Below are 25,648 nucleotides of genomic sequence, written 5' to 3'. Positions count from 1 at the left end.
TCACACAACACTGTAATATCTAAAGAATCTACAGGAGAGGAAAGCAACATATCAAGGCAGAGCCCCATGGTATCCACCACCTTTGGGTCTTTATTGTTCATTCAAAGCACAAAATCTCAGACTTAATTTCAGCTGCAAGGTCTTAGTAAGGGTACTTAGTACCCAGTTCTCTTATTTTGTCAGAGTAAATGAAGAAATTGTTAATGACTGACTTCAAACAATTGGTCCCCATGTACTTCGATAGCTCATACTGGTAGCATCCAGCATTGTACACTGAATTGAAATTATTATGCTATTAATATGAAATATATTATATAATTTAAAATATTTAATATTTGTATGTTACATCAATATTAAGAAGGGCTGACACTTCCTACTGCAAACTCTATTTTCAGTTAGTTAAAACTTCTCATACTGGTAATGATTTAACGCAAAATTTTCCATGCCAGGTGTCTGCCTCAGGCAGAATTTTGTGGTGTTCTATGGTGTGTTTGTTGTGTGGTGTTGTTTTTTTTTTTTTTTTTTTTTTTTTTTTTTTTTTTTTTTTTTGTTTTTTTTTGTTTTTTTTTTTTTAAATTCCCTTTTAATGTCAGCCAGAGCTGCACAGTTATTTCTGTGAGCAGCCGGGCAGGGAAAACCATATAAAATAACCTTGGGAGCCTTTTTGAAGGGACCAAGTGTGTCCTTGTCCTGGGGGAAGGCTCTTAACCTTTGTCAAAGGTGTGACTTTCTTTTGGAAACCTGCTTCAGTTGGAAAACCTGCTGGGAGCTGGGTGAGCCCTGTTGGAATATGGTGCTCAATACAACCCCATTCACTCTCAGTGCCTTCAGCTCCAAACCAAACCCACCCTGCTGTGTGCTTGCCCCCAAATAGCCAGCAGCTCCTTCCAGCTCCAGTCAGGAAAACTGATGACAATAAAATAAAAAGTTTTTCATTTTTCAGCCTCTTTTCCTCCTTTTATTCCTGGTTCATCTTTACCTTGCTTATGTGAAGTGCACTGAACATCCCTTAATACCTGTTTGTGCTTTTCATTCCTGAAGTAAGTCTGCAAAGGACTATCAGGAAAACTAGACATAATCAGTAAATTTTAAGGCTGAAGGAAGTACCAAGCTTTTCCTTTGTTGTCTGTCCTAATGGTTTTATCAGCAAGATACCTTCAAATTCAAACTTACTGCCCAAGTTATGGAAGGAGGTTCTCCTCCTCCTTCTCTCAGTGGGCAGAACTTGCCTGCCTTGTTTGATGTTCTCAAAATCTGTCTCAGATTTGGCAGCCCAAGCATAGAGCCCAAGACCACAGCAGTTGTTTTCTCTCATGCTGTGGAGCCACAACACATCCTGGTGCATCCCCAAGAGCGTGGTCTGACTCGGTGCTGTCCTGAGAGGCTTTTCTGCACCATGCCTATTCCACCTATCCAGAAACTACAGATCAATTTGTCAAAATAATTAGATTTAAGATTTCATCCTAAATCTGAAGTGAAAGCACAGAATTTCTTCAGTACAGCAGAAAGGTACAGTATCAGGTTGAATATTGTGTCTTTTAGTGACATTCATACACACCCAACTACCCAACAAGTATTTTCACTGTAAACATTTCCACTATTTTTCTCTGTATTGATGCTCTGGAGACCAGAACAATTTCTTGGGAATTTTAAGTATGCTTAATCTAGTTTTACTTTTTTAAAGTTGATGTTTCTTAAATTCTTGAATACTCATTTTGGTGTATCTGAATTACATTGCTTATAAGATGACAATCTTGTACATCTCTGTAACTCATCATTCAGAATAGCGATAATTTTCTTGCAAAAAAAGTGTTTGAATGTGCACAGTTTTTTCTAGTCCTTTTGCTCTTTATGGTGTGTAACTAGTGTGTTAAAGGATATGAGTATAGACAGAAATTAGACTAAAAATTAGATTTGTTCAGCAAAACTTTGATTGCTGTATCACAGCCTTTTATGATAGCATTCAGTTCAAAGCTGTTTGCATACCTTATTGAGCAAGCTGCATATTTTTCCAGCGTGTGTATCCAGTGTGTATCCTGTAGTCATTACATTTTTGCACACTTCACTGGCTGAGCTGCATGGACTATTCTAACTATCACCAGGAATACTTGACGGAGTTCAGCTGCTCATTTGAGTGCTTTGGGTTTGTGTGCTTTATTACTTCAGCGGTGTGTGTTGATAAAGTTCTGTTCTGTGCTGTTAAATTTTTGGTTCTGCCAATCTCTCTGGGTGCCATGCTGGGGGAATTGCACACGTTGCTAACGGCTCGCTCCGCAGCAAGCAGGAGCGCTCCGAACGCTATCATCTGCAGTGTTTTGTTAAATGAGCTGCATATTTTTGTTTTTATATACATTGCTTACCCAGTTGTGTACATTTGCCCAGCTCATTATACAAAATAAGCTTGATTGGAATAAGAACATTCTCTACCAGCTGTCTGCTCTGAGTCAGTATGTAACAAAATTAGCAACTTTCCCTTTCCAACAGTGACATGATTGCATCCAAAGTTTAAGGCAATTGGTTTGGAGATCTTGTTTGTTTCATTCACTCCATGCAAACATCAAGATTAACAAACCAATTTGTTGCAACTTAATTTGTTTTCCAAAATATGAACAGAGTTAAGTAACAGAGGAAAATTGGAGCATTCTAATAAAGGGAAATGCTTCCATGTAGAGCATAAAGCATGTGGAGACCTAAATACCATTCTCTAACTTGAACCCGTCCATTGTGAATGTAAGAAGATGGAAAATAACTGGAGACCTCCTAAGGTGGATATTTCATCAGATAAGCAATATCCTAAATACTTAAAATTACAAACATAACCTTCTGTAAATTAAGTGCATTCTTCCATCCAGAGTTCTAAAAATAAGTTCATTTCATGACCATTAGAAAATCTCAAAATACTTGATGATTCTTGGGCAGGGATATGTAGTTTCCCCACTACGTTTGGTGCAAAATTGAATTACCACCTTCAAGAAAGTGATTTTCTCAACTTCAGAGTTTTTCATGTCAGTTCTAGTCAAACCTAGAGGTTATTTTTAGATTTTGCTTTTACTGATCTGCAGAGTTTGCAACATAGAGAAGTATGTGCTCCCATTCACAAAATCTTCAGCACTACCTTACCTCAAAAAAAACTTGCTTAATTTTTCTTGAGTACAGAGCTACCTAGGGATATGCAGTTTGTCTGGCCTCCTACCTGCCCCATACGAAAGGATAAATGTGCCTGGTTCCTGTGTGTGTCCCACTGCTGATTCCTTTCACTTTAATCTCATCACTCCCTGTGGCCTGAGCAGACTGCCTGGAAGGTCTGGATTTGTTTTTTTGCAAAGTTTTACATATGAAAGCTTAATTGATCTTATTATTTTAGTCAAAAATGGTTTGATTTTGAACAGTGATCAATCAGTTCTTAGGCTTCTCGTGGACCATTATGAAGGGTGCCAACATCACAATAGTTTGTTCTGAAAGAAAAGTGTGAATATAATTTTTAGTGGTTTGTCTTCACTTCTACCTTTAAAAAAACAAATGTAAAGAGAGACATAGAAATTGAGTGCATCACTATATTGTGGACTGTTTCATAAAAACTAATTTAGACTTCATATTTTGTTTTAGACTTTCATATTTTGTTGGAGTACATCAGTGTTGGGTATCAACAGAGTACAACAAATGAGGAATACTGCATTTATCATCTGAAAAGTCACGGGGCTCCATGAGATGAGCTAGATCCAATTTAGACTGTCTTAACAGAGACAGAATAAGTAATTTTGTATGAAATGACTTGAAGCAAACAGATAGTAAAGAAAAAGGTTTTGTCTCTGTTTTCTCTTGTCCTCCCCCTGCATTAATTTGCTTTTAGTATCAGTCCATTACCCTTAAAGATCTAAAGTTTGCTCTTCCCTTGACCTGTTAAATATCACCTACAGTTTCCCCAAAGTTTTAGTTTAAACTAAGATCAGATTTAGAACCTTTTCTTCTTATGTCTCATATTCAAACAACTGATGGCTATCTGCAATTTCTGTGTAGGTATCCTGTACACTTTTTGCAAAGGAAAATTCATCCTTTTACCAGGGGAAAGGAAGAGAAATATTCCTATCTTTGGGAAAAAAAAAACCCAAAACCAAAAAAAACCCCAAAAAAACAAAACAGAAAACTTTTTTTTTTTTTTTTTTTTCCCTGCTGCTGCTGTGCGAAGGCTAAGAAGGGTGGGGGATTAAGTGCACCCTTGGTCAGTTTGCAGATGATACCAACTTGGATGGGAGTGTTGATGTGCTGAAAGGCAGGAAGGCTCTGCACAGGGATATGGACAGGATGACAAATTGTATGAGGTTCTACATAACCAAGATCCAGGTCCAGCCTTTGGGCCACAACAACCCCTGCAGTGCTCTGGGCTGGGGCAGAGTAGCTAGAAAACTGCCTGGGGAAAAATTCCCTGGGGGTGCTGCTGGACAGGGGCTGAACATGAGCCAGCTCTGCCTAGGTGGGCAGGTGGGGCAGTGGCACCTGGATTGCACCAGCAATGGGGTGGCAGCAGGAGCAGGGCAGTGACTGCCCCCCTGTGCTGGGCACTGTGAGGCCACACCTCGAGGTCCGTGTCCAGTTCTGGGCCCCTTGTGACAAACCTGACATTGAGGGGCTGGAGAGAGTCCAGAGCAGGGCAACAGAGCTGGGACAGGGTCTGGAGCACAGATCTGGAACAGCTGAGGGAGATGGGGGGACTCAGCCTGGAGAAAAGGAGGCTCAGCGAAGATCTTACAACTCCCTGGAAGGAGGTTGTAGCAGGGTAGGTGTCAGTCTCTTCCCCCAGATAACAACAATAGGACAAGAGGTTTTACCAGAGGAGGATTTAGATTGAATATTAGGAAAAAATTCTTTGCTGAAAGGGTTGTTAAGGATTGGAACTGTGTGCTTGGGAAGTGGATGCCTTCTCAGGAGGGAGGTAGATGTGGTGCTCAGGGACATGGTTTAGCTGTGGACTTGGCAGTTCTGGATTAACGGCTCGACTTGATCTTGGAAGTCTCTTCCAACTTCAGCAATTCTATGTTTCTATCCTATGGTTCTATGAAGCAGTTAGAAGGTTTTCACAAGGAATCCAAACCCATGTTCCAGCTTTCCATCAACCTCTGTAATGTTAACTGCAGCTTGCTGGACGTGCTCTCCTTATTTTTTCCTCTGGGTAGGATTCCCACTGAAAAATCAGCAAGCTATATTAAAAACATGTATTTCATATGTATCAGTGCATTGTAAAGCAACATGGAAGTTTTAAATACTTGGAACAGACACGATAACCATTACCTGAGGTCTATGGAGAATAACAATAATTCATAAGGTACACATCCTTTTCATATATTATCTTTGTATATTTTTATGCATCTGGTATAGACAACACACATAGAAACTCTTTCAGAATTTATACCTGATCTCTTCTCTTTTCCTTTTTTGCCCCTCCAGAGAGTAATTTTCAATGTTGTCAACTTCAGTAAAACAAAAAGCCTCTACAGAGATGGGATGGCTCCAATGGTGAAATCCACAAGCCGACCAAAATGGTGAGTTATTCTCTCAAAGAATTAATGAGATAAATGTGTTTTACTTGCCACTTGTACCAAAGACCCCATGGTTGAGGAGCACTTTTACCTGAGAGTACCTTAATACAGCAGTGTTGTGAGGACAGGTTCTCTTTGTCAATGTGAATTCTGGAGACCCCTTGTAGTGCCTTGTTTCAAGTAACATGACTGAAGTGATGTCTGTTTGAGCAAACTGAGCAGTCGTGACTAGGGCAAAATTGTTTTTTAGCAACTATCCAGCTCTTAGGACAGTAATTGCACCATTTTCAGCCTGCATTAATCTCCCAAAAAATCCTGCAGATATTATGGGAGATTGACGGGTTGGTTTTGCAAAGCTGCTTGGAATTGTTCTGCCTGTTTTGGGGTGGCTGCAGTTTGGTGGAGGAATTTGGGCTCTGCCATGTGGGTTGACCTCACGTGAATGAGCAGTGCCTGGCCTAAGACAGAGAGAGGCCAAATAACCTCATCATCAGCTGCATAAAATGTACAAAATGGGAAGTCATGTGCATATTAAACATGTGAATACCCATATAGATTGTACATTTTCTCAAAGCAAATGTAATGAAACATCTACTGTGAATAATAATATGTAAATCTAGTGAGTCTGAATGCATGCAAGACTCCCAAGAATTATATGATTTGCCTTTGCCAGGAGACTTGTTTGAATATGGATAGTGAGGTTAGGCCAGAGGTGTTCAGTAACTTATTCTTGCCAGCCTTCACAGCTGCTACTTTTTATTGGTTAATTAGTAATACATTTGATCAAGCTGGACATTATCTGAGCTTTATAAATATATCTTTCTTAAATGCTTCAACTGTCACAAATTTTTCACTCACAAGGTGAAAATGGTGGTCATAAGATTGTTCTCATGACCAACGGAATGGATATTTGGCTTTCGTCTAGATAACAAGGTCATACGGACAAAAGAACTGTCTCACAGTACAGTTAGTGGATTGAGTCAATTCCAGCTCAATAGGAATATGTAATAACATTGAAAATTAATTAAAAAAATCCATTGCATTTAGTGTTTTTGTAGCAAAAGTCATGTTAATTGTGTTTACTATTTAACTTCAGAAAAATCTTCTGGGGCATTGCAGGGGCACATTTATCAAGCATATTTTAATCATTTTTCAAAATCTTTTCCTTCTCTCACTGGGGTATGGCATTTGCAGCTAAGTGTATTGTGTTTTAAGTTTATCTACAAATCAGATATTGCTTTCATACAAATTTTATGCCTTACTTTGTTTTCAAATTAAAGTGTAAATCTTACAAAACAATGCAAAATGGACTTATTTTTTTAGAACATAGAGGCTTCTTCACTATTTTTAAAACAGATTTCTCTTCCATTTCCCCGGAGACCTATTTATTTTTGTGTTTTATATTTTTAGAGGATGTATTTTGCTCCCATGAAAGTGAGGAATGAATAACATTGCCTGAAGCCAGGCACAGTGTAGGCAGCAGGTGCTGAGCAGCTTCCTTTTACAGGGCTACTACGACACTTTAATCCTGTTTCAAAAATTCAAGATGCAATATTTTTTCTTTAAAAAGATGATTATTCTATTAAGATATTTTTATTTTTTTCTAATAGTCTGCATATGAAAACATCTTGCACTGCTTTGAAGGCGCACATTAATTCATACTGTTATCAGGGACCTTAGTGATATTGGGGTCTACTCAGTATAATTTTCTGTCTTGATGTTAATAGGATTTATGCATGTGTTTTCCAAGTGGGAAAACATATATATTATTTTTGGATGTATGAGCTCTATCAGGGCTGTCTTCCATTTGGATTATGCCTTTCACAGTTACCTCTGAATCTGTTTCCATGGCATTCTAGTGCAACCTGTAAACAAAATTTTCTTTTTTTCTGTTTGCTGAAATAGGATTTACCAGTACTTGCAGCTGCTGTTGCAGCACACAGGTGGCTGTGGTCCTTGAACACGAGCAGGGCAATATCCAGCTGCATTGATTGGATCCTGTTTGATGTTTTGTATGTATTAGTCTTGTAAGCAATATTGGATCATTCAGTGCTGCAAAAGTGCTGAGCTTTACATCGGGGGAGGAAGGTGTGGAAGGAAACTATTGAAATTCTCCACCTCATATTGGGGTTTGTGTCAGCATAGCAGTTTAGTGGACACAATGTAATTAAATTAGAAAATGATATATTAATTACAAAAAGCTGAAGAAACACTAAAGATTTTTAAATCCAGTTAAAAGGAAGATTACCAGTAGCCACGGGCTACAAATACTCTGTAGTTCAGGCTTCATCCCTGAACTCCTCTATGAAATATTTGAGGAATTAATCATTATTTTTCCTGTCTGTGGAGGCATTTGTTCCATACTGAAATTCACCCAGTTCCTCTGGCCACACTGATAGGAGCAATTCTGTGTCACACATAACTATTCCACTCCCTTTTTTAGATAATCAGTTTTGAGTTTTAGATGACAAAGTGTCTGTTTTCCTTTTTTTTTTCATTTGAAAGATATAGGTACATTATCCCTCTTAATAACAGATGTTCAAGTCTGAGTTGTGGCTTTTAGATTTAAATGAGAAACTTCCTACTGTACTCAGGCAAGAATTTGACTGTATTGCTCACAAACCCCTGCATATCAAAAGTAGATTGGCCTCCAGAGATTGTGAATTTTAATATTTGTTTTGAATGTGGTTATGCAAACATGGCTCCAAGCTTTGCAACACTTTGTGAGTTTGATTCTTGACTCTGGAACAAATTGCTGCCAAGTGCTCTTGAAGTAGAGAGTGTGTCAAACAGAGATCAACGTTTTTGACCTGTATTCTCTTGCCCTGTGGGGTAAGATCTTTAAATGCAGACAGCATCAAAGTTCAGCTCAGTGTTACTGATGTAAATGGAGTATATCACTGTCATCAAAGCACTCTATGTGGACACAGATGTTCTGGTGTTGACATATTCTTCTCTTTTGAAGTAAGGCCAAAAATTTCCAGTAATGAGCATTTCCTCCTGGAAAGGAGGAAGCAATAGGGATATCCTTGGGGGATAAGGAAAAATATAGGTTTCACAGTAAAGAAATATATTTATTTCAAAAAAATTAAAAGCCTGAAAAACATCCTGTTTAAAATTATATATGTTTTCCCCACATATGGTCATGGACACTAAGTAGTAAGGGATTGTATCAGTTGTATCAAATTTCATTGCATTGAAGCACAGCTCACATATTGAAATACATGAATGTGTCACACCTGGTGACATCAGTTGCTTTCCATAGCAGATTGGGCAAGAAAAAACTCAAGGTTTTATTACAAACCAAGGAAATGGGCTGTGTCACTTTAACATTTTGGTTAAAATTAACAGTTTTTTCAGCTATATTGCACCGAGATTTTAGAGAATTGGAGGGGATTTTAAAAACAAAAATTGCTATATATATTTTTTTAATATAAAACCTCAGTATCATAGAGACCTGTTCTGATTTGCCTGTGTTTGTTTTTCCTGTTTAGTGGAGGTGAAGAATTTGAAGGGAGATGGATTTGAGGAAATGGAATTTTGGCTGTGTTTCTGGACTTTATACTGTAATCCTATTTTTCCTTGCTGCTTAAGTACAACATTATTTTTTTGCAGTTTCTTAATCATGATTTCACACTGAGAGCTCTGTCTTTGGAAGTAAAGGTAGTAAAGCCTGCCATGTGGGCATAGCAGTGGAAGACCATCTAAATACATATCCTGTAGTATTATATTGATTGCACAAAGTTTTACAAGTTTCTCAAAGTTAAATAGAAGAGTGAGTTGTTCGAGAGGCAGCAGATTTTCCAAATGATGAAGTGAGCAAATATTCCCTTTGGGCAGAGAACAGCTATAACTCTTGATTATTCAGTGTGAGCATTGCCTCATCGGGGACATTAGTTTTTCAAATTGTGCTAATCTTTTAAAAGTAACAACTGGCCACTCATCACCTTAGGTATTTCAGCAAGATCATGTGCAAAACTCTAATTAGTATTTATAGAACAGCAACTCCTCCCAGTAGAATAGTAGCGGTAGCTGGCAAATATCTGGTTGACACCTGTTAAGTCTTTAGACATCCATTGTATTTTATTCTGCATTTCAAATGAGCAGAGAGCAGTAGGTGAAGTCCCCATAATTAAGGGATAAAGGATAATAAATAACATGGCTCTTGAGTGGATGAACACAAGGTTAAAGGCTGTTCTGCAGTTTTGATGCTGCATTTCAGAAACTGTTTTTAAGTAATAATGTTAGCTAAAATATTATTGAGCCTTCAGCATACGGAGGATTTATGTCTAAATCTAAATGTGTTTTGTTTATAATGTCAGATTTCAAACTGCTTCTTGGCAAAGCTGTTGCTTTCTTCCCTGTCTTTTATTTCACTCAGCATTGATGGCTTTTAACTGGGTAGCTCCCTTCACCAGCAAGCACTCTGCTACCTCTGCTGCTACAACATCTACTGCTAAATGCTCACAACACATTGCTTCTGAAGTGTTTTTCTTTTCCAGCAAACCTGGAAGCACAGAAAAACTTCTGGGTAATTAATTCAAATTTGAATCTGTATGTATCTTTGTAAATATTGTCATGATGAGGAATTTTGGTAGACATCAAGAAAAGCAATGTAAGTTTTATGAACAATACTCCCATATGTTCCATTCATCAGAAGGGGACAAGTCTGAGAAAATCTGAATTTTGAGTAGCTAAAATGTGTTGCTTCTTGCCAAGTTTCTTTAACATTTGTGTCTACAATGCAGTGTTACAATCACTACCATGTCTACCAGGCTGCATTATACATTCTGAGACTTTCAGCAGCATTTTTAGTATGTATTTATATATCTTTAGCCATAAGATAAGCTGTTTGTGAAATGAGCTGTCATTTGTGGTAAAACAGTTTGAGAATAAAGCACTAAATATATATATAGCTTGCTAATCTGAAAGACTAAAATTGCCTACTATAAAATATATAGCAGGCTGGGGCTAGTGATAACATCACCTGAATTTAGGTAGAGAAGATTAACAAGCTGTTATCGTTACCTGCTTCCTTCCTTGGCCTATTTTACAACTTTGGCTACTCTTGGAGTTTTGTTCTTTTGCCAGCTTTATAACGTCATGTGTGCTCGCTCCTGCTTTCCTGAGGGATGTGGTGAGAATGCTTTTGGAGGTTCAGGAATAAGTCCCGTGGCACAGGTGGGTGTTGCTGCAGTCCTTGCCAGGTGCAGCTCTGGCTCCTCAGAGCTCCCCCTCCCTCATCCTGGTGCAGCTCTGCACAGGAGAACCAGGCTTGGAGTGAGCCCAGGGGAAACCCAAACTTTCAAGGAAGAGAAAGAAGACTTAGTCTTGGTCTGGATCATCACAGAGATCCAAAATCAGCTGTGTAGCTCCAACCAGAGGAGCAGTAAGGGAGTTGGGAATAAGTGGCTGAAGCAGGGACAAGGGAATGGGCGCAGCAACTCCCGAAAATATGCCTTGAGAATTGTCTGTGGAACCCTCATTCCAATAATTTGTAGCATTGTATTTGGAGAAAATAGAGAGAAAGGCGTTTTGGTATCGACCTTTTGAAATCCCATGTTGAGTGAAATGCAGAAGTAGTTTTGTCTTGGTCTCACTGCAGCTCTTTGGAAGAAAATAAGATCTTTTTAGACAGGTTTCAGGTTGGCATGTATATTAAAGTGAAATAACTGCCAATCCCCGGGCAAATTAATGTTTGTGTGAATCTTGTGAAATAACAAAAGAAACAGTTCTAAGCACTCTATGAACCTGTAAAAGAAACACACTCTCTTCCTTATTCCCAGCTCAGCAAAGGTGGTTATTCCTGGAAGTATTGAGGCGGTTCCATATCACTGTTATTAACAACAGCTTTTGTAGAAATAGAGATTATATTCTGCTGAAACAATGTGCGAGTCAGATCCCGAAATTAATGTGTATAAGGTGTAGATTAAATGGGATTTGTTTGTGTTAAGAAAGTAAGTTACATTTTATTGGAGGGATACTGCACTGGAAATTTAAGATGGAATTATGTTGGGGGAAACTAATAATAAGGAATTTAAATTAATATAAAAGAAGGAAAATGTGTTTTAGGATTCAAAGAGAAAATGATGAAGAAGTTCCAAAGGCTGCTACGCCATCATGAAAAAACCTAGCCATTTTGTATGTGTGTCTTTCCTCATCATTTATCTAACTGATCTCCTATAAATCAATTTATTTAGATTACAGCAGAGTCAAAAGGCCCCAGCCAGGATCAAGACTTATTGTGCTTAGTGCTGTGGAAACATATAAACAGACAAAGTCTTTTTTTTCTGAAGTTGTGAAAATTTTATGATTGATTTCAGTAAGAGCAAAGTTAGGCCAATACTGAGCACTTCTGAAAATTCCATCCTTAAAGATTTATTCCAAGCAGTAACTGTTTAAAAAATGACATACTGCTTACATAAGAGTCTAAATATTTGATGGTTATAGTATTTACATCTAAAACACCAGAGGCTATGTGCTTTAATACCTCAATCTGTTTCCCATATACTCTGTCAACATGAGTTCCCTGCATTGATTGAGGGCATTCTGTGATCCCTAAGGTTGTATTCATGAAAGGTTACCCTTGGTACTACTTTATTCATGAAAGGTTTGAAGCACATAGGAAACAAATGGGTTTGTTCCTGTTAGGTGCATTTTTTGTCATCTATAAATACTTAATTACTGGGGTTCTGATGAGAAATTCAAAAATCTTAAGAGCGTGCAGTTGCGTGAAAATAGCTCCCCTATCACCGGTGCAAAGCACAATGAAATTTGCAGTTGGGAGGTTTTGTGGCAGTTTAAAACAACTGAATTGTAGGTTTTTCCCACTACAGTCCATGGTATTGAGTTTAATAGCTGCAAAATATGACCAGAGCTGTGCATTATATCCCATCCTGAAACAGGTCATTCTCTCTCCTCAGGTGATGGGCATTTGGTGGAACTGATTGCATGAAAAGTGTTCACAGAACTGGGTCCCTAACCTTGGCAGGTTTAACAAAAAGTACATAAAATTGAAGCTTTTTTCCCCCTGAAATGAGTCTGTAAGTTAGATAAATATGGGCAGCACTGAGCTCAAAGTAGAGTCAAACTACCAAGAGGACATTGCAGCTTTTCATTGCAATTTTATACTTTGGGCTAATGGAGTGAAGCAGAATGAAAATCACCTCTGTTAAGAATGGCATTTATCAGCTGTAAGTACTTAGTAGTAAGAGCTCTACACAGACAAAGCTGAGTGTCACCAAGAAATGTACTTGAAAATCAGCCTGTTAACACAAGACTACACAAATAAGAGCCAAAAACTGTAATCAGAAAATGTAACATCTCTTTAAGAATCCTTTAATGGTCTGAAGAGTGCTAGACAAGTTGAATTTAACGAGATGTAATAACCTATGACATAATATAATTGAGAATGCACCAGGACACAGCACAGTCAGGTTAAATTTTGGCTTTCCTTCACTTAGCCTTGCAACTTTAAAGATCTCTCAACACAGGGTTTTAAAAATACATAATACTGTTTAAATTTACATATGACGTAAAAGCATAGAATGTGCAATACATCAGAAATACAATTCTAAGCAAAGACTGAAACATCCAGCCTAATAATTTGAAATGTTTGTTTGAATCATTAACAACAAAGCTTTTATTCATTTGCTATGAAGAAACAATGTTTAGTGCAGAGGAAAAGGTGCAAACTTCTGATAAAAGTGAGACCATTCTCAGGCGCTTGCCTTATATTCCAAGTGCCACGGTAAAAGTCAAAGCAATGAGTTCAATTTCTCTTTTAATAGAACATAAAATAGAAGACAAAAACATTTTGCTGTACTGTGGAAATTGAGAACTGTAGAGAAAATGAGCAGTAAATAAGTATGGCAAGTGATAATGCAGGAACAGAACATTAAAATAATAGGTGATCTATATTGAACTTAGACTCATGGGATTCAACAGCTGTATACAAACCCAAAAGATAAAAACCTGATTTTTATGCTGCGGTTACTAGGGATAAGTTATGAATTAACTTCTGTATGGTATGGCACAGGTTTGAGAGAATTAAAATTTAATGATAATACAGTAGGGATAAGATCTTTCCTGTATCTCTAGATGCTGAGGCAGTGGTTAAAGTTTGTTTTTAAAACTGCTTCAAGTAAGATTATTGAATTCCAGCTTGAAAGTGAAACTTCGTCTTCCTGCTTCACTATATTAAGCATCTCTGAGATTGAAAACCTAGCAAGAGCTCTCCTAGTGTGATTAGAAAGTATCCAATATTTTTTGGCAGCAAGTACTAATTCCAATCATTCTGTCTGGTACTGCTCAGGCAGCACGAGGATAACTGGCTGTCAGATGCTTTGGGTAATGGAAAGGTGAGGCTCCAGGCTCTCAGTGGAAAGCTGGCAGCTTTGCTGACAGTTCCCTGCCTCTGGAAAATCAGTGCTGCTGGGGAGGGGATGGGCTGCGCCGGATGAGCGGTCTGGGCAGCGCTGTTTTCTTGGCTGGAACAGCATCCCTTTGGAAAACAGGGATCTTTAGTAGAGGTTTGAAGGACACAATGCCTTCAACACCACCCTCAGACACTCAGCTCTCCGTGCAGGTTTCCCTGCCTTCTGCCGAGCAGGTCTAGGTGGGATGCAGGCCTGGTTTATCTTTCTGGGCAGCAGGTCTGGAGCATTTCCCCAGGACCTGCGGGGGCATTCCCAGGCTGGACATGCCCGCAGCACGGCCCTGCAGGCAGGTGAGCAGTGCAGGTGGGATCCGGTGGACAGCGCAGGTGCCCACCCCTACAGGGTGCAGGGCTGTACGTGCTCGGGTGGTCCAGAGCAGCCCCTCGGGCCGGCCCCTCTCCCCCACAGCCGGCCGGGGCGAGCCCCTCACGTCCCGGCCAGGGAGCGATTCCACAGCTCCCTCATCGCGCTGCATGTCAACCCTTACCGGATTTTAACAGCGATGGGTGCGAGCGAACCGTTGAAAATGTTGGCAAAGAAGCCATAAAATGTTCGTTTGAGCTGGACTGCTTTGTTTGAAAGAAAGTGCCCCGTGCCCGGGCTGAGGGGGCCCTGCCTGTGGCGGGGCTGCACTCTGCCCTGGAGGCGCCTTGTGCCCTTTTCTAGGCTTATTCTCTGTTTTTCCCCATTCTGTGCTCTTGCACAGACGCCGCCAAGCCCCAGAAGAGGTTGACATCCCTGGTGAGAGGATGTGGGACTGGCTGGCACACCCTGTCCCTTCGGAGGTACCTGAAGGTGTGTGAGCAAGGTCTGCGCGCCATCGGCCCCAAAACGTGTGGCCAAAGAAACCGCGTCATGAGAAGCACAGGAATGAACCGAAAGTGTCCTCTCAACAGCTCAAGGATTAGGCTTTTATTAAGGATTGCCTGTTAATTTATTAGGGACTTGCACCGAGTAACTGGACTTGCAGTAAAATGACATGAAATGGTAAAATTAGTAACTTCTCTAATAGAGAACTGCTAGTGAGATTGAGGAAGAAAATGGTGCTTCTGTTTGCTTTTCGTTTGAAGGTGTCAGTGTTTTTTAGCCTTTCTGAGGTGCTGCTGTAAAAAAAAAAAATTAAAAAATTGAATTCATTCTGTGGAGAATTCTTTTTTGTTTATTGGAAATATGCAATACTATTTAGAATATTTATAGGCAGGGACATTTCAGCCCAAGACAAAGAGATTCAAATTAAAAGGATAGATTTACAATACAAAGAAATTGAGGAATATTCAAGTTAAAATAACTTCTTGTGCCTTTTAATGTTTGATAAAATCGTCTCCTAATATTTTTCCTAGTGGAGTTAAAAACACCAGTACCTCATGGCTTCAGAACCAGAAGTGATATAATAATTTAGCTTTGATAAGAAAAAGAATTTTTCCCCCATCTGCTACAGTACTGGATACTTTAATGTTCTTATGGTTGTTTTTTTTTAATGTCATTCAGTCAATGGAGGGAAGTCATGTAGCATGTGTATTTTTCTGTGTAGTTTTTTTATTAAACATAATTTCCTGGGCTCTCCTGAGGGACTGTCTCCGTCCTGGGGGTACTGGTGGAAAGGATTGTGATGCAAATCCTGCCCAGGAAGTGCTTGGCTTGTTTCAACTCTGTGAACTTGAGGAATGACTCAGCCAGGGGAAAAGTGCTGCTACATGTGCAGTCAGAAGGGCTTTGCCTTCAGGAGCAGCTTCTGTGGCTAAAAGCAAAGTCAAGATAAGTAGGGAACGAAACACATTCAGATTCACTGAGTGTTAACCCCTGCAGGGAAAAAGTTGATTCTTGCTTTGAAAGGAAGAAAAGAAAAAGAGAAATACTGCGTGTGTACCTGGTGAAATGAAGGGGAATTGATTTAGGTGGGAATGATGGATATAAATATAGTTTTCTGTATAACTTAAAAAACAAACAAACAAAAAACCCTGTGCTGTATGTCATGCTCTTCAACAATATATGTTCATGTTAACTGTTTAATTCCTGCCTGAAATCTGTGGCTTTTAAATCCAGAAGATTATTTGCAATCAGAGAATGTTCTCTTGGAGGAAATTTCCACAAGAGTGGAAATTTCCCAGCTGATGTGAGGTACCTGTAAATCAGAAGTTAACATCTGCGGTCTCTGTGGCTGCAGTCTTTGACAAGAGTCTCCGAGTACAGGAAAGTGAACAGAGCATTCTGGATTTGTCATTTCTAATACTCATCAACTTGTTTCTGTGTGCTATGAAAATACAGAAACCAATGACCTACGTGAATCATAAATATCTGGGGTGGGTGTGTTGGTATTTTCATATGGGGGTTGCTCCTTCAGTTTGTTTCCCTTTACTTTTGGCAAAGAATTCCAAGTTTGCACTAAGGAACTGGGCTTTACAAACACATTTGAGTAGAGGAAGTGAAGGAGTGGCAAGAAAAGGCAAGAAAATAGTAGCCTGGAGTGAAATGTGTGACTGCTTATAGGACCTCTGGATGCTAAAAATAAAGAAGGAAATAAATTACATGTTGACTGCATGTTCTATATAGAAAAGGAAGAGCCAACTTAACCATAGCCAAGGATGAAAAACAGTATTTTAGTTCTTAGCAGCTGCTGCACAACAGAACAGAGTGTTTGCATTCACAGTACTGCCACTGTGTGGTTTCCCCTGAAATTCTGCAGGTGAGCAAAACTCTTCAGCAAATTATCAAGACACTCAAAGCAGCACATAGGTGTGGGAAGGAGAGTGATGGCAGTGAAAATGGCATGGTGCTTTTGCAAAGGTTTGCTTTTTTGGTTTTGGTTTTGATTTCAGTTTGCCTTCCTTGAAGGAGGGATTTTGTGCTTGAAAAGTTTCTGCTCTCCAAATATAGGTTTTCAGCACAGCCTGACATTTCAATACCTAAATATTTACGATTGAAATGGAAGGTTTCCTTTTGTTCTTTGTTTCAAAGGTTGGTACACACCCTTAGGTCCAAACCAAAATTGTTCTTAGAGTTTCTTTTGAAGGCTTTCATTCTTGGAAAGCAGAGTGCAATGAAATGAAGACATACACTGAGAGAATTTTGTGCTAACATAAATAAAGGCTGTTTGTAACTTTAATTTAACATGTAATTAATAAAAGCTATCTCTCTTGAAGCCACCAAAAATGTGAATTAATGTTTAGAAAACCTTCTGGTAAGTGAAGCTGAGATACTTAACAGCAGATGCACAACATTTACAAGTATCACTAATATGATCTGCCTGACAGCATGAGCCACATGCATGAGAGCTTAATGGTCACTAATGCTTCAATAAAAGCTATTTATTGGAGTATATTATTAAAGACACACCTTTCAGTACAGATACTTGATATTTTGAGTTCCAGTTTCAAAATGTGCTTCTGTACTCATTTCTCATGTTGGTATCCTACCATTTTTGCATTGGGAGGGTATTATAAACAATTTAAAATACCAAAAAACACTCTGATCCTAAGTGACACAATACAGACATTGTAGTCAAGTTTAAAAAATATTTATAATTTAGGTCAAATTTATTAAAATATAGAAACGTAAAAATATATATTATTACTATTCTAGTGTTAAATGAGTCTTGAATCTGGAGAGTTTTTGAACAGTACTCATTTTTTACCTTCACTTTGTGCCAGATTCTGCTGGATATCTTCCATCTTAGTTTCAAATGAAACAGTTGTAGTTTTGAAATGCTGGTCAGCTGCTCTTTTTTCCTACCTATAAGACTGCAACATAGCAAAATGTCTCCTAATTATTCCTGTTATATCTAAATGCAACTAGATATGCCAGAGTCAGAAAATCTGGAAACTAATAATGAACTACAGTGTCTCTAACATAGTTTAAGTTCTCCTCTCCTCCTCCTGTTTAATACTGGATTTCCTTGAATGTGAGATGTGAGCTTCAGGAAGCTGTGCCTTGGAAACAAGTATGTGACAGCTGTGAAAATTTAGCAGTGTTCATGAGCTGGTCATGGATTCAGTTACACCGTAGTATCAATAAAATAATTGTGAACCTTTTTTTTTTGTTGTTTATTTTGCAAAGGAGGAAAGTTTTTATTCGGTAACGATGACATCTGTAAGAAATAGAGAATGGAAAAGCCCATGGTTCTTGAAATTACGGCACCAGACATGAGTTCCACAACAGAGCTGAATCCCAGTCCAGCAGCTAAGAGCTGCCTTGGATGTGGGTAGAGATGAAAACAGTTGACTTGGATGGATAAAATGAAAGTCAGCTGAGGTGGAAGGAGAGCTTTAGATGTAACTCATAGTGACTTGATAGGTATTGAAGACATAGGATGATTCTGATTAAGTTTTTGGGGTTACCGAATATGAGGCTGACTTTGGAAATTCAGCCAGCAAAAGCAAAGTGGTTGTAATGTTTTGCCGTTTTCTGCTCAGAGTCCCATCCCAAGATAGAAGATCTAACTAGTATTTATTATCACATTTTACAGGAGGAGAGATAAAGGCAAAAGATAATAGATTTTTTTTTCAAGGTCATTGTAAGGAGCAGCTTAGGCACAACCTCAGAATTTTTTCATTTTATTTGTTTCTCAGTTCAGTGATCTGCAAGCAGTAAAAATCTAGTACCAAATTTACTACATTATACTGTTACATTACTACCTTAAAATTTTATGCCATACATGGGTGGCTGTAAGCAGGTCCAACTTGGGTTCTGGGGCTTATTTACTTTGATATTTTTTCTGGAGATTTATTTATTTAAGCTCCCAGGGAAAGCTTGAAAGTTTCCAGGATCTCAGACTTCAGAGAGTGATCTGCTCTTTTTTTCAGAAGCATACTACTGGTCCTAGCAGATCTAGCACACCTTATTCATTATAAAAGAATATTTATACTCATTTATTATAATCTGAGAGCTAGAATTTTCCTCTCACAATATTTACATAAAAGTTATCTCTTGCTAGATTACTGAAAAAAAGAATCACCCTTCATCACCTCAGAATCCTTGCATTTTTTTTTTTAATGTTTTAAAGCAGTCTAAAAATGCATCCAGACACTCCAAGCTAAGCAACAGAAAGGCTTCCCATAAGTTCCAGAACAATTAAACTCACTGCTACCTTCTAAATAAACCATGTGCTGGGTCAGGAGAGCCAGCAAGAGGCAGCCTCTTTAGCCCCACTGTTTGCACAACGTTCTGCTGGAGCCATGCACAGCTTTGAAGTTTTCCTCAGGTCTAACTGCCAAAAAACCCCCCAAAAACAAACAAAAAACAAACTAAAAAACCCCCTCCACCTGCACATGGTTTTAAATTTAGCTTTTAAAAATTTTTCCAACTAAGTTTGAACTGCTGAAATGAAGGTTCATAACACATAGGTTGTCTTACCCTTTGTGCAGATGGTGCCCTTATAATGTGGCATATTAAATATTTAACATAGTTTGCAGCAGATAAAAAGCAATTTTGTTTAATTTTTCCTAAATATTAATGCTATCAGGCACCTTAATCCTTTCATTATAACAAAAATTTGTTCAAGCTCAGTCTTATTAAACATTTTCTAATTTATAATGATATGGATGTTTTTCTTCTGATCCTAATAATTAAGGCCAAAATGCCATTGTAAAGAAAAAAATGTGAGAGCTGGGAGGGGGAGTCTTCACTGGTATATTGGGAAGAATTACAGGCCATAAAAATAGCTTTTTCTTACCCAAGGATACCAAAGACAATGCCTATCTCTCAGGTAATCCAGCTCCCCAAGTTTTGGGTCAGTTGCCAAGGAATGAAATGGAATACCTGCAAAACACTCAGTGAAATGACCTGGAAAATAATGTATGAAGAGGTTGCCAGTCACTTGTGAGTGAAGACCATTCTTCCATCTCTATCTCTGAATTGCAGAAAAAAAAATAAAATTCCTGAATTGGAATTAGTTTCAAATCAACTTTTCTCTGCATCCCAGAACAAAAATTTAGTCAGCAATTATTTATAATGCTAATTAAAGACCTGTTCTAACAGGGTTACTGGAGGCTGCAAGTCCTTGATATGACAGCAAATGTTTTCCATAACCACCCACTGGCATTCAAAGGCCGTAAAAAGGTAGGGAAAGGGTAGGAAGAATGAGAAAGAAACAATTGTAAGGAAATATTGTTTAGAAATTGAATATATTTAGGTGATGTTATACTTACTCCAAGCAGATTGATGTACTTCGCTAATTACAGTAAAACTACAGCTGAAAAAAAGGGGGACTGTGGCCCATTTTTGCAGTGGGCCCAATAACGCTGGGTTGTTTTAAAAATTATGTTTATTCTTGTTTTCCTTCTTTCTCCCATCCAATTCTCATTTACGCACTCTCACAAAAGGACATTCATTCATTTGCTTTAAAACTGTATGTTTTTATTATGTGGATTTTCTCTCCTCATGGAATGGCTGTTTTTAATTTTCAATGTCCACAGCTTTTCAGTTGAACTGAAGAAATATTGCTAATTTGCTTGTATGCAAAGAACTTTATTGCTTTTTTGGTAGATGCACTTCTTTTAAAAAAAAGTTTTATTTAAATAGTAAGCTGCTTAAAACAGTCTTTGCATAATTCTTGGGTCTGCTGAATCCCATGTTAGTTGATTTTCTGAGCCAATATTACTCATGCATAGAATAATTATATAGATACTTCTGTTGAGAAAGTAAAGAATGAACTTACAAGATAAAGAACTGAGTGTAATGGCTGTGGGGTTTGTGAATACAATAGGTCAGTACTTATTTTCACATCAGGGAAAATCTGGAGAAACCTCTGGATTTAGCTGGGGTCATTTTTAGACTTAAATCAGTGTAAGGTAGGCTCCTTTCTTCCATTATATTGTAGGATTTTGTGGTCTCAGGTGAAGCATTGGCTTTATTTTGAGAGTTTGATTGAAGTCAAAGTTGAGCACATTTTTAAGTGCCTTGATGGATGTAGACTTCTCCCAAATGCCAGAAATGCACAGGGGGCCATCAACCATGAATCCCACTTGCTTCTGTTCCTAATGATTGTGTCCCTAACATCCTTTGCCTGGGTGGGATCAGCACCCATGTGTGAGGAGCAGCTGCCTGAAGTCAGTCTAAAGGCAGACAGGGATGGAATTGTAGCTAAAGTCAAAGTCTCCAAGGATGGGAATGCTCTTTTATTTTAGAAAATGGTTCTGGATTATGTGCTGCCTGAGGATAATTGTGGTAGCATACAAAAATCCCCCTCAATTCACTCCCCTCAGTGGACCGCTGGAACACTGTTCTCTTCCACACTTGCATTCCTGCCAAGGCATGTTGTGAATACACCTGCAGCTCCTCTCCTGCTCCACCAACTACTGAAGATGTTGTGCTGCCTTCCTGGTGTCCCCAGAAAACACAGGGAAGTTCCAGGTTTAGTCTCACAGGCTGAACAGCACTGACATTTGTCTTAGAAGCTGCCATGGTTCTTGGCCTAGGATGACAAACAGAGACAGGCTTGGTCATGAGCAGCGAAGTTCAAGGTGAAAGAAGACGGTTCCCCAGCAGGGTTTGTGTTTTGATCTCTTCTACTGAAACAGGTTGGAAGAGTGAGGAGTCATACTGTCCTCCAAAAAGAAATGGAAAAATTCTGTCAGCAATTGTGGTGAAAACCATAATAAACAAGAAGAGAGAAAGAACAAAGTAAAAAGAAGAGATTTGTAATTGTAGGAGAGGCTCTAAGAGAAAGAAGGAAATATCCTAACAAACCACCACTCCCAATAGAAGCATGATGCAAACCAGAGCACTTGCCTCTGCAAAACTGCATCTACATTGTACAGGATCCAGGCCACGTTCTGTGTTGTCACAGTAGAGACAGACAAGTGGACAATCATTCACATTTTCTTCAAGGAAATTGAAGATTTAAGTCTAAAGGTGAAATAAGGTTGGGATTTTTTAATGGCCTAACTAAATAATTATGGTACATTCTGGTTTTTTGGCATTAATAGATGGACCTCCATGCAAGAGGTTGAATCTGGTAAATCTCAGTGGCTTCCAACTGTCAGACTGTACCTGGCAAGCTTAGAGGAGAAAAATGATAGTAAAGGGGAAGGAATAAGTCGACATTAATGTTACATGCCTACATACTAACTTGGCTTAAAGTAGATATGGAAATTGAGGTCTAAAATATCTCTCAATATCGTTAGAGGAGACAGATTTTTAATGTTTTTCAAATTAAAAAAGGTTCTTTCAGTTCATGAAGATCTATAAAAGTGTAACTGTACTCTTCATGTAATTGAAACGTTAATTTCACCAACCTTTCCATGGAATGCTTGAATGTCTCTTATGTGCGTCTCTCTTCACAAATATCAAGTTTAAAGGAATTTTTCTTGAACCTGTGAAGATTTCTTGAGTTGCAGCAAAACAGGTTGTTACGAAACCCACAGCTCTGTACATGAAAAATATTGAAGATCTATTTTAAGTATTACTTGGCATATCAAAAACTTTACACTGGTAATTGCATTGTCAATCATGTAGTGTCCCATTGCTAAAGAAATAGGTTCAAATCCAGCCATTCTTTATTTTCCAATGGCTAAAAAAATGAGTTTTATAATGAGAAAATAATACAAATAATTCCCTTCGAGAATTACACAGGGTATATTGCACAACAAAATTATCATAAGCAACAGTTAGATCATGAATTATGCTTGGAATATCTGCATTTTCCAGCTTCCTACAGTCTTTTTTTTTAAAATCACTTTGAGCTACGCTAATGCCCACTGCGTATCGCTTGAAACCTGCAGAAGGTTTGTAGTCAGTACGAGCTGATGTGCTGTTGATCTCTGTTTGCAAGCTGTTTAATGTTAAAAGTTCTGCTGAAACTGTCAGTAGAAAGACTATGAATAATTTCAAACACCCTTCCAGGCTTATCTGTTCACTTGCTTCCAGCACGCTGCTTTTAGTAATGAAACTATAGGTGCTGCCTGACTGCTAGAAAAGTGACTTTGAAGCAGTTTCACCACAGCTGTGTAAGACTGAGATGGTGCCTGCACTGCTGGATCAATTATCACTCATTCCTTGTGGCAGGATTGATACTTGTTTTTCACCAGAGTGGTGGAAAAAATATTTAGTGCATATGGGTGAATGCAGAGTGGCCCCTAGATTGTTGATGACATCCAGCATTTCTTCCTGGAGCCTGGACTTGTAGGGTTGCTACTTCCTGCAGGGTGTGTTTGCACATGCTTCTATGTATGATGCATTTTGGTGCTGTTTTAAAACTCTGATTCTCTTTGGAGCATGTGAAAGCCAGTATTTGATGGAAATTTTGAAATACTGGTTGATCTTATAAGATATCTGCCAGTATCTTGCAAAAATCCTTATGCTTTTAATAATCTGGTCTCATCTAAGCTTGAAATACATGACAGATTTGTTCTGTTGTTGATGAGAGTCTAGCAAGAAACAGGAATGTGGTGTTTAGAAAACCGTATTTGCCATAACCACCCATTACATATCTGGTATTCAAATCTGAATCTGTAAATCTTTGAAGGGTTTTTTGTCATTTTGGTTGGTGGTTTCTCTTTTCAGGTTTTTTTCTCCTTTTTTTTGTTTGTTTCTTTCTTTTGGTGTGGGTTTTTTGTATTTTTTTGAGTTTTTTTATCCGTTTTTTCTCTCTGAAATCACTTTGTTGGAAGTTGTCTTACTCAATGATGACTTCAAATAAGAAAAAAAGTTTAAACTGTGAAGGGCAAATATTTTAGAAAGCTCTTGGAGGTTTTAGGTAACAGTTCAGTAAAAAAAAAAAAGGTTATAAAAAAGAACAAGTATTCAGGTGGACTGCTTCCTTTTCAGTGAAAGGGTGGTGCAGTAAAAGGTGATCTACTGTTACAGAGTCTCTACTTCTTGCACTTATTATGGTACCATGGTAACATCAGAATTAGACACGGAAAATGGGGTAAGCAGCCTGGTAGAACATAATCAAGAGCACACAAACAATGTGTTACAGGGAATCTATAGGAGAAATTATTGACCAATATAGTAGGGTTCTGGGAAGGAACATTGTAGAGCTCTTCAGGGAACAACTCGAGTAGGGGATCTGTCTGTAGGAAAAGTGGAAGCTGTTGAAAGAACACATCGTCTGGGCTGGTGAGAGGAGTGTGGAACATGACACTGCTACTACAGAGGGGTGGTGGCATTCTAGGTTGGGAAGAAGTAGAAACCAGCTGGCTTTTGGAATCTGTGAAAGGTGTGATTTCTTCTAGATGTAAAGAAGCAATAAGTCACTACTGCTCTGCCTGTGTGCTCAACCAGCAGGGTCATAATTAGGTCCTTTCAGTGATTTTTGTGTCTGTCTGAAAGCAGAGCGTAGGCTTGTGTGTTGTAAGTGTTGTTTAGGGTCGTCAGACAGAGGCAGTCACAAGCATTGTTGGCAGTGCAGGAAGGCACAGGTAGTGTGCCTTTCACAGACTGTAATTGAGAGGGATAAAACTACAGTACAGGGAATATATGATCCCAAATCAAAACCAACTGATCCCGGTGTCTCTGGTCATTGTTCCTGTCTGGGAATTCAGCAGTCCCAGATTATAAACCTGGCATCATAGGAACTGCAATTAATGCAAAATCATAGGCATGACTGCATGTGAGACATTAAATAGTTTAGATCACAGCAGACTGTTGTATTTTCATTTCTGACTGCTTTTGTTTCTCACAGGAGGTGTTTATGCACATTGTTTCAAAGGGTTTGTGTACACATTGTGAATTTACTACAACAATGTTGTTGATTTTTGTTCCCCAGCTGCTATGGGTAACATGGGTATCTTTGTACCACCTGTGCATCAGGAGGTCCTTCATTCCTTCAGTTGATTGCAGATTACAGGTTTGGATGTTATCAAATTAACCTTATGAACTGCTTTGGTTATTCTCAAATCAACCTTTTGACCCGCATGTCAAAATCGTTGCAGCTGAACGTGCATGGGCATGTGAGGATTAAGGCATTGGGAATGCTATTCTACCATTTAATATCAAAGCCAGTCTGGAAGACATTGCTTATGAAATTGATTGATCTTTCTGTTGTGAGGAAATGATAAGGTTGTGAGACACAGACAGCATAAAAGATGTTTTGTGCAGAGCAAAAACGTTAAACGCAGGGCCCACTCTTACACTGGTTATTGCTTTGCTGGTGTGACAGATTGAGGGACAGGACTGCAGGAGCTCGATCCCTCCAGGGCCACAGAGGAAGATGGGCAGCATCCAAGGTGCTCAGGGGGCTGGTTGATGTTCTCTGCCACTGTCTATTGCCTTGGTATGGAAATGGAAGCAGGGAGAGTTTCTTCTTGACTGGAGAAAGACAAATGTTGTCCCCATCTTCAAAATGGCCGAGAGGTCTACTTGGGGAAGCACAGATGAGCTCGCTTTGGGCCCTGTATGGAGCAGGTTCTCTTGGAAGATATCTCTGGGCCTGTGAAGTGGAAGGCATTTTGGATGCTTAATCAACCTGATTGCCTTCTATGATGGGATAAATGGATTTGTGAATGATGGGAAAGTTGTTATTTGCATCAACTTTAACAAGGCTTTTGATGAAGGCCCTTGAGGATATTTTTGTAAGTTTTGTTGGTCTGAGTGCATGGACAATTAAACAGTCTTTAGGTATCAACTCAGGTATCTAAGTGTAAAAAGAGACTCCCAAAATATCTAAGGGAATTCAGTTAGTAGTGTTCAGAGAATGATTCAAAATTACTCAGAATGTTTTCAAGTGATAAAGTCAAC

The 25,648-nt window shown here is 38.7% G+C and overlaps 1 protein-coding gene across 1 annotated transcript in view; it reads left to right on the top strand.

Moving 5' to 3' along the window:
- Window positions 1-25,648, top strand: part of AGBL4 (AGBL carboxypeptidase 4) — an 882,078-nt gene that overhangs the window by 211,016 nt on the left and 645,414 nt on the right. The window contains 1 exon segment of the mRNA XM_066192785.1: window positions 5,443-5,537. Coding sequence (XP_066048882.1) covers window positions 5,443-5,537 — 95 coding nt within the window.

This window comes from Chamaea fasciata, unplaced genomic scaffold (assembly GCF_029207755.1).
Source record: "Chamaea fasciata isolate MVZ Bird 193981 ecotype frontalis unplaced genomic scaffold, bChaFas1.0.hap1 SCAF_10, whole genome shotgun sequence".
NCBI lineage: Eukaryota > Metazoa > Chordata > Aves > Passeriformes > Sylviidae > Chamaea > Chamaea fasciata.
This window is presented reverse-complemented; position numbering and strand designations above follow the sequence as displayed.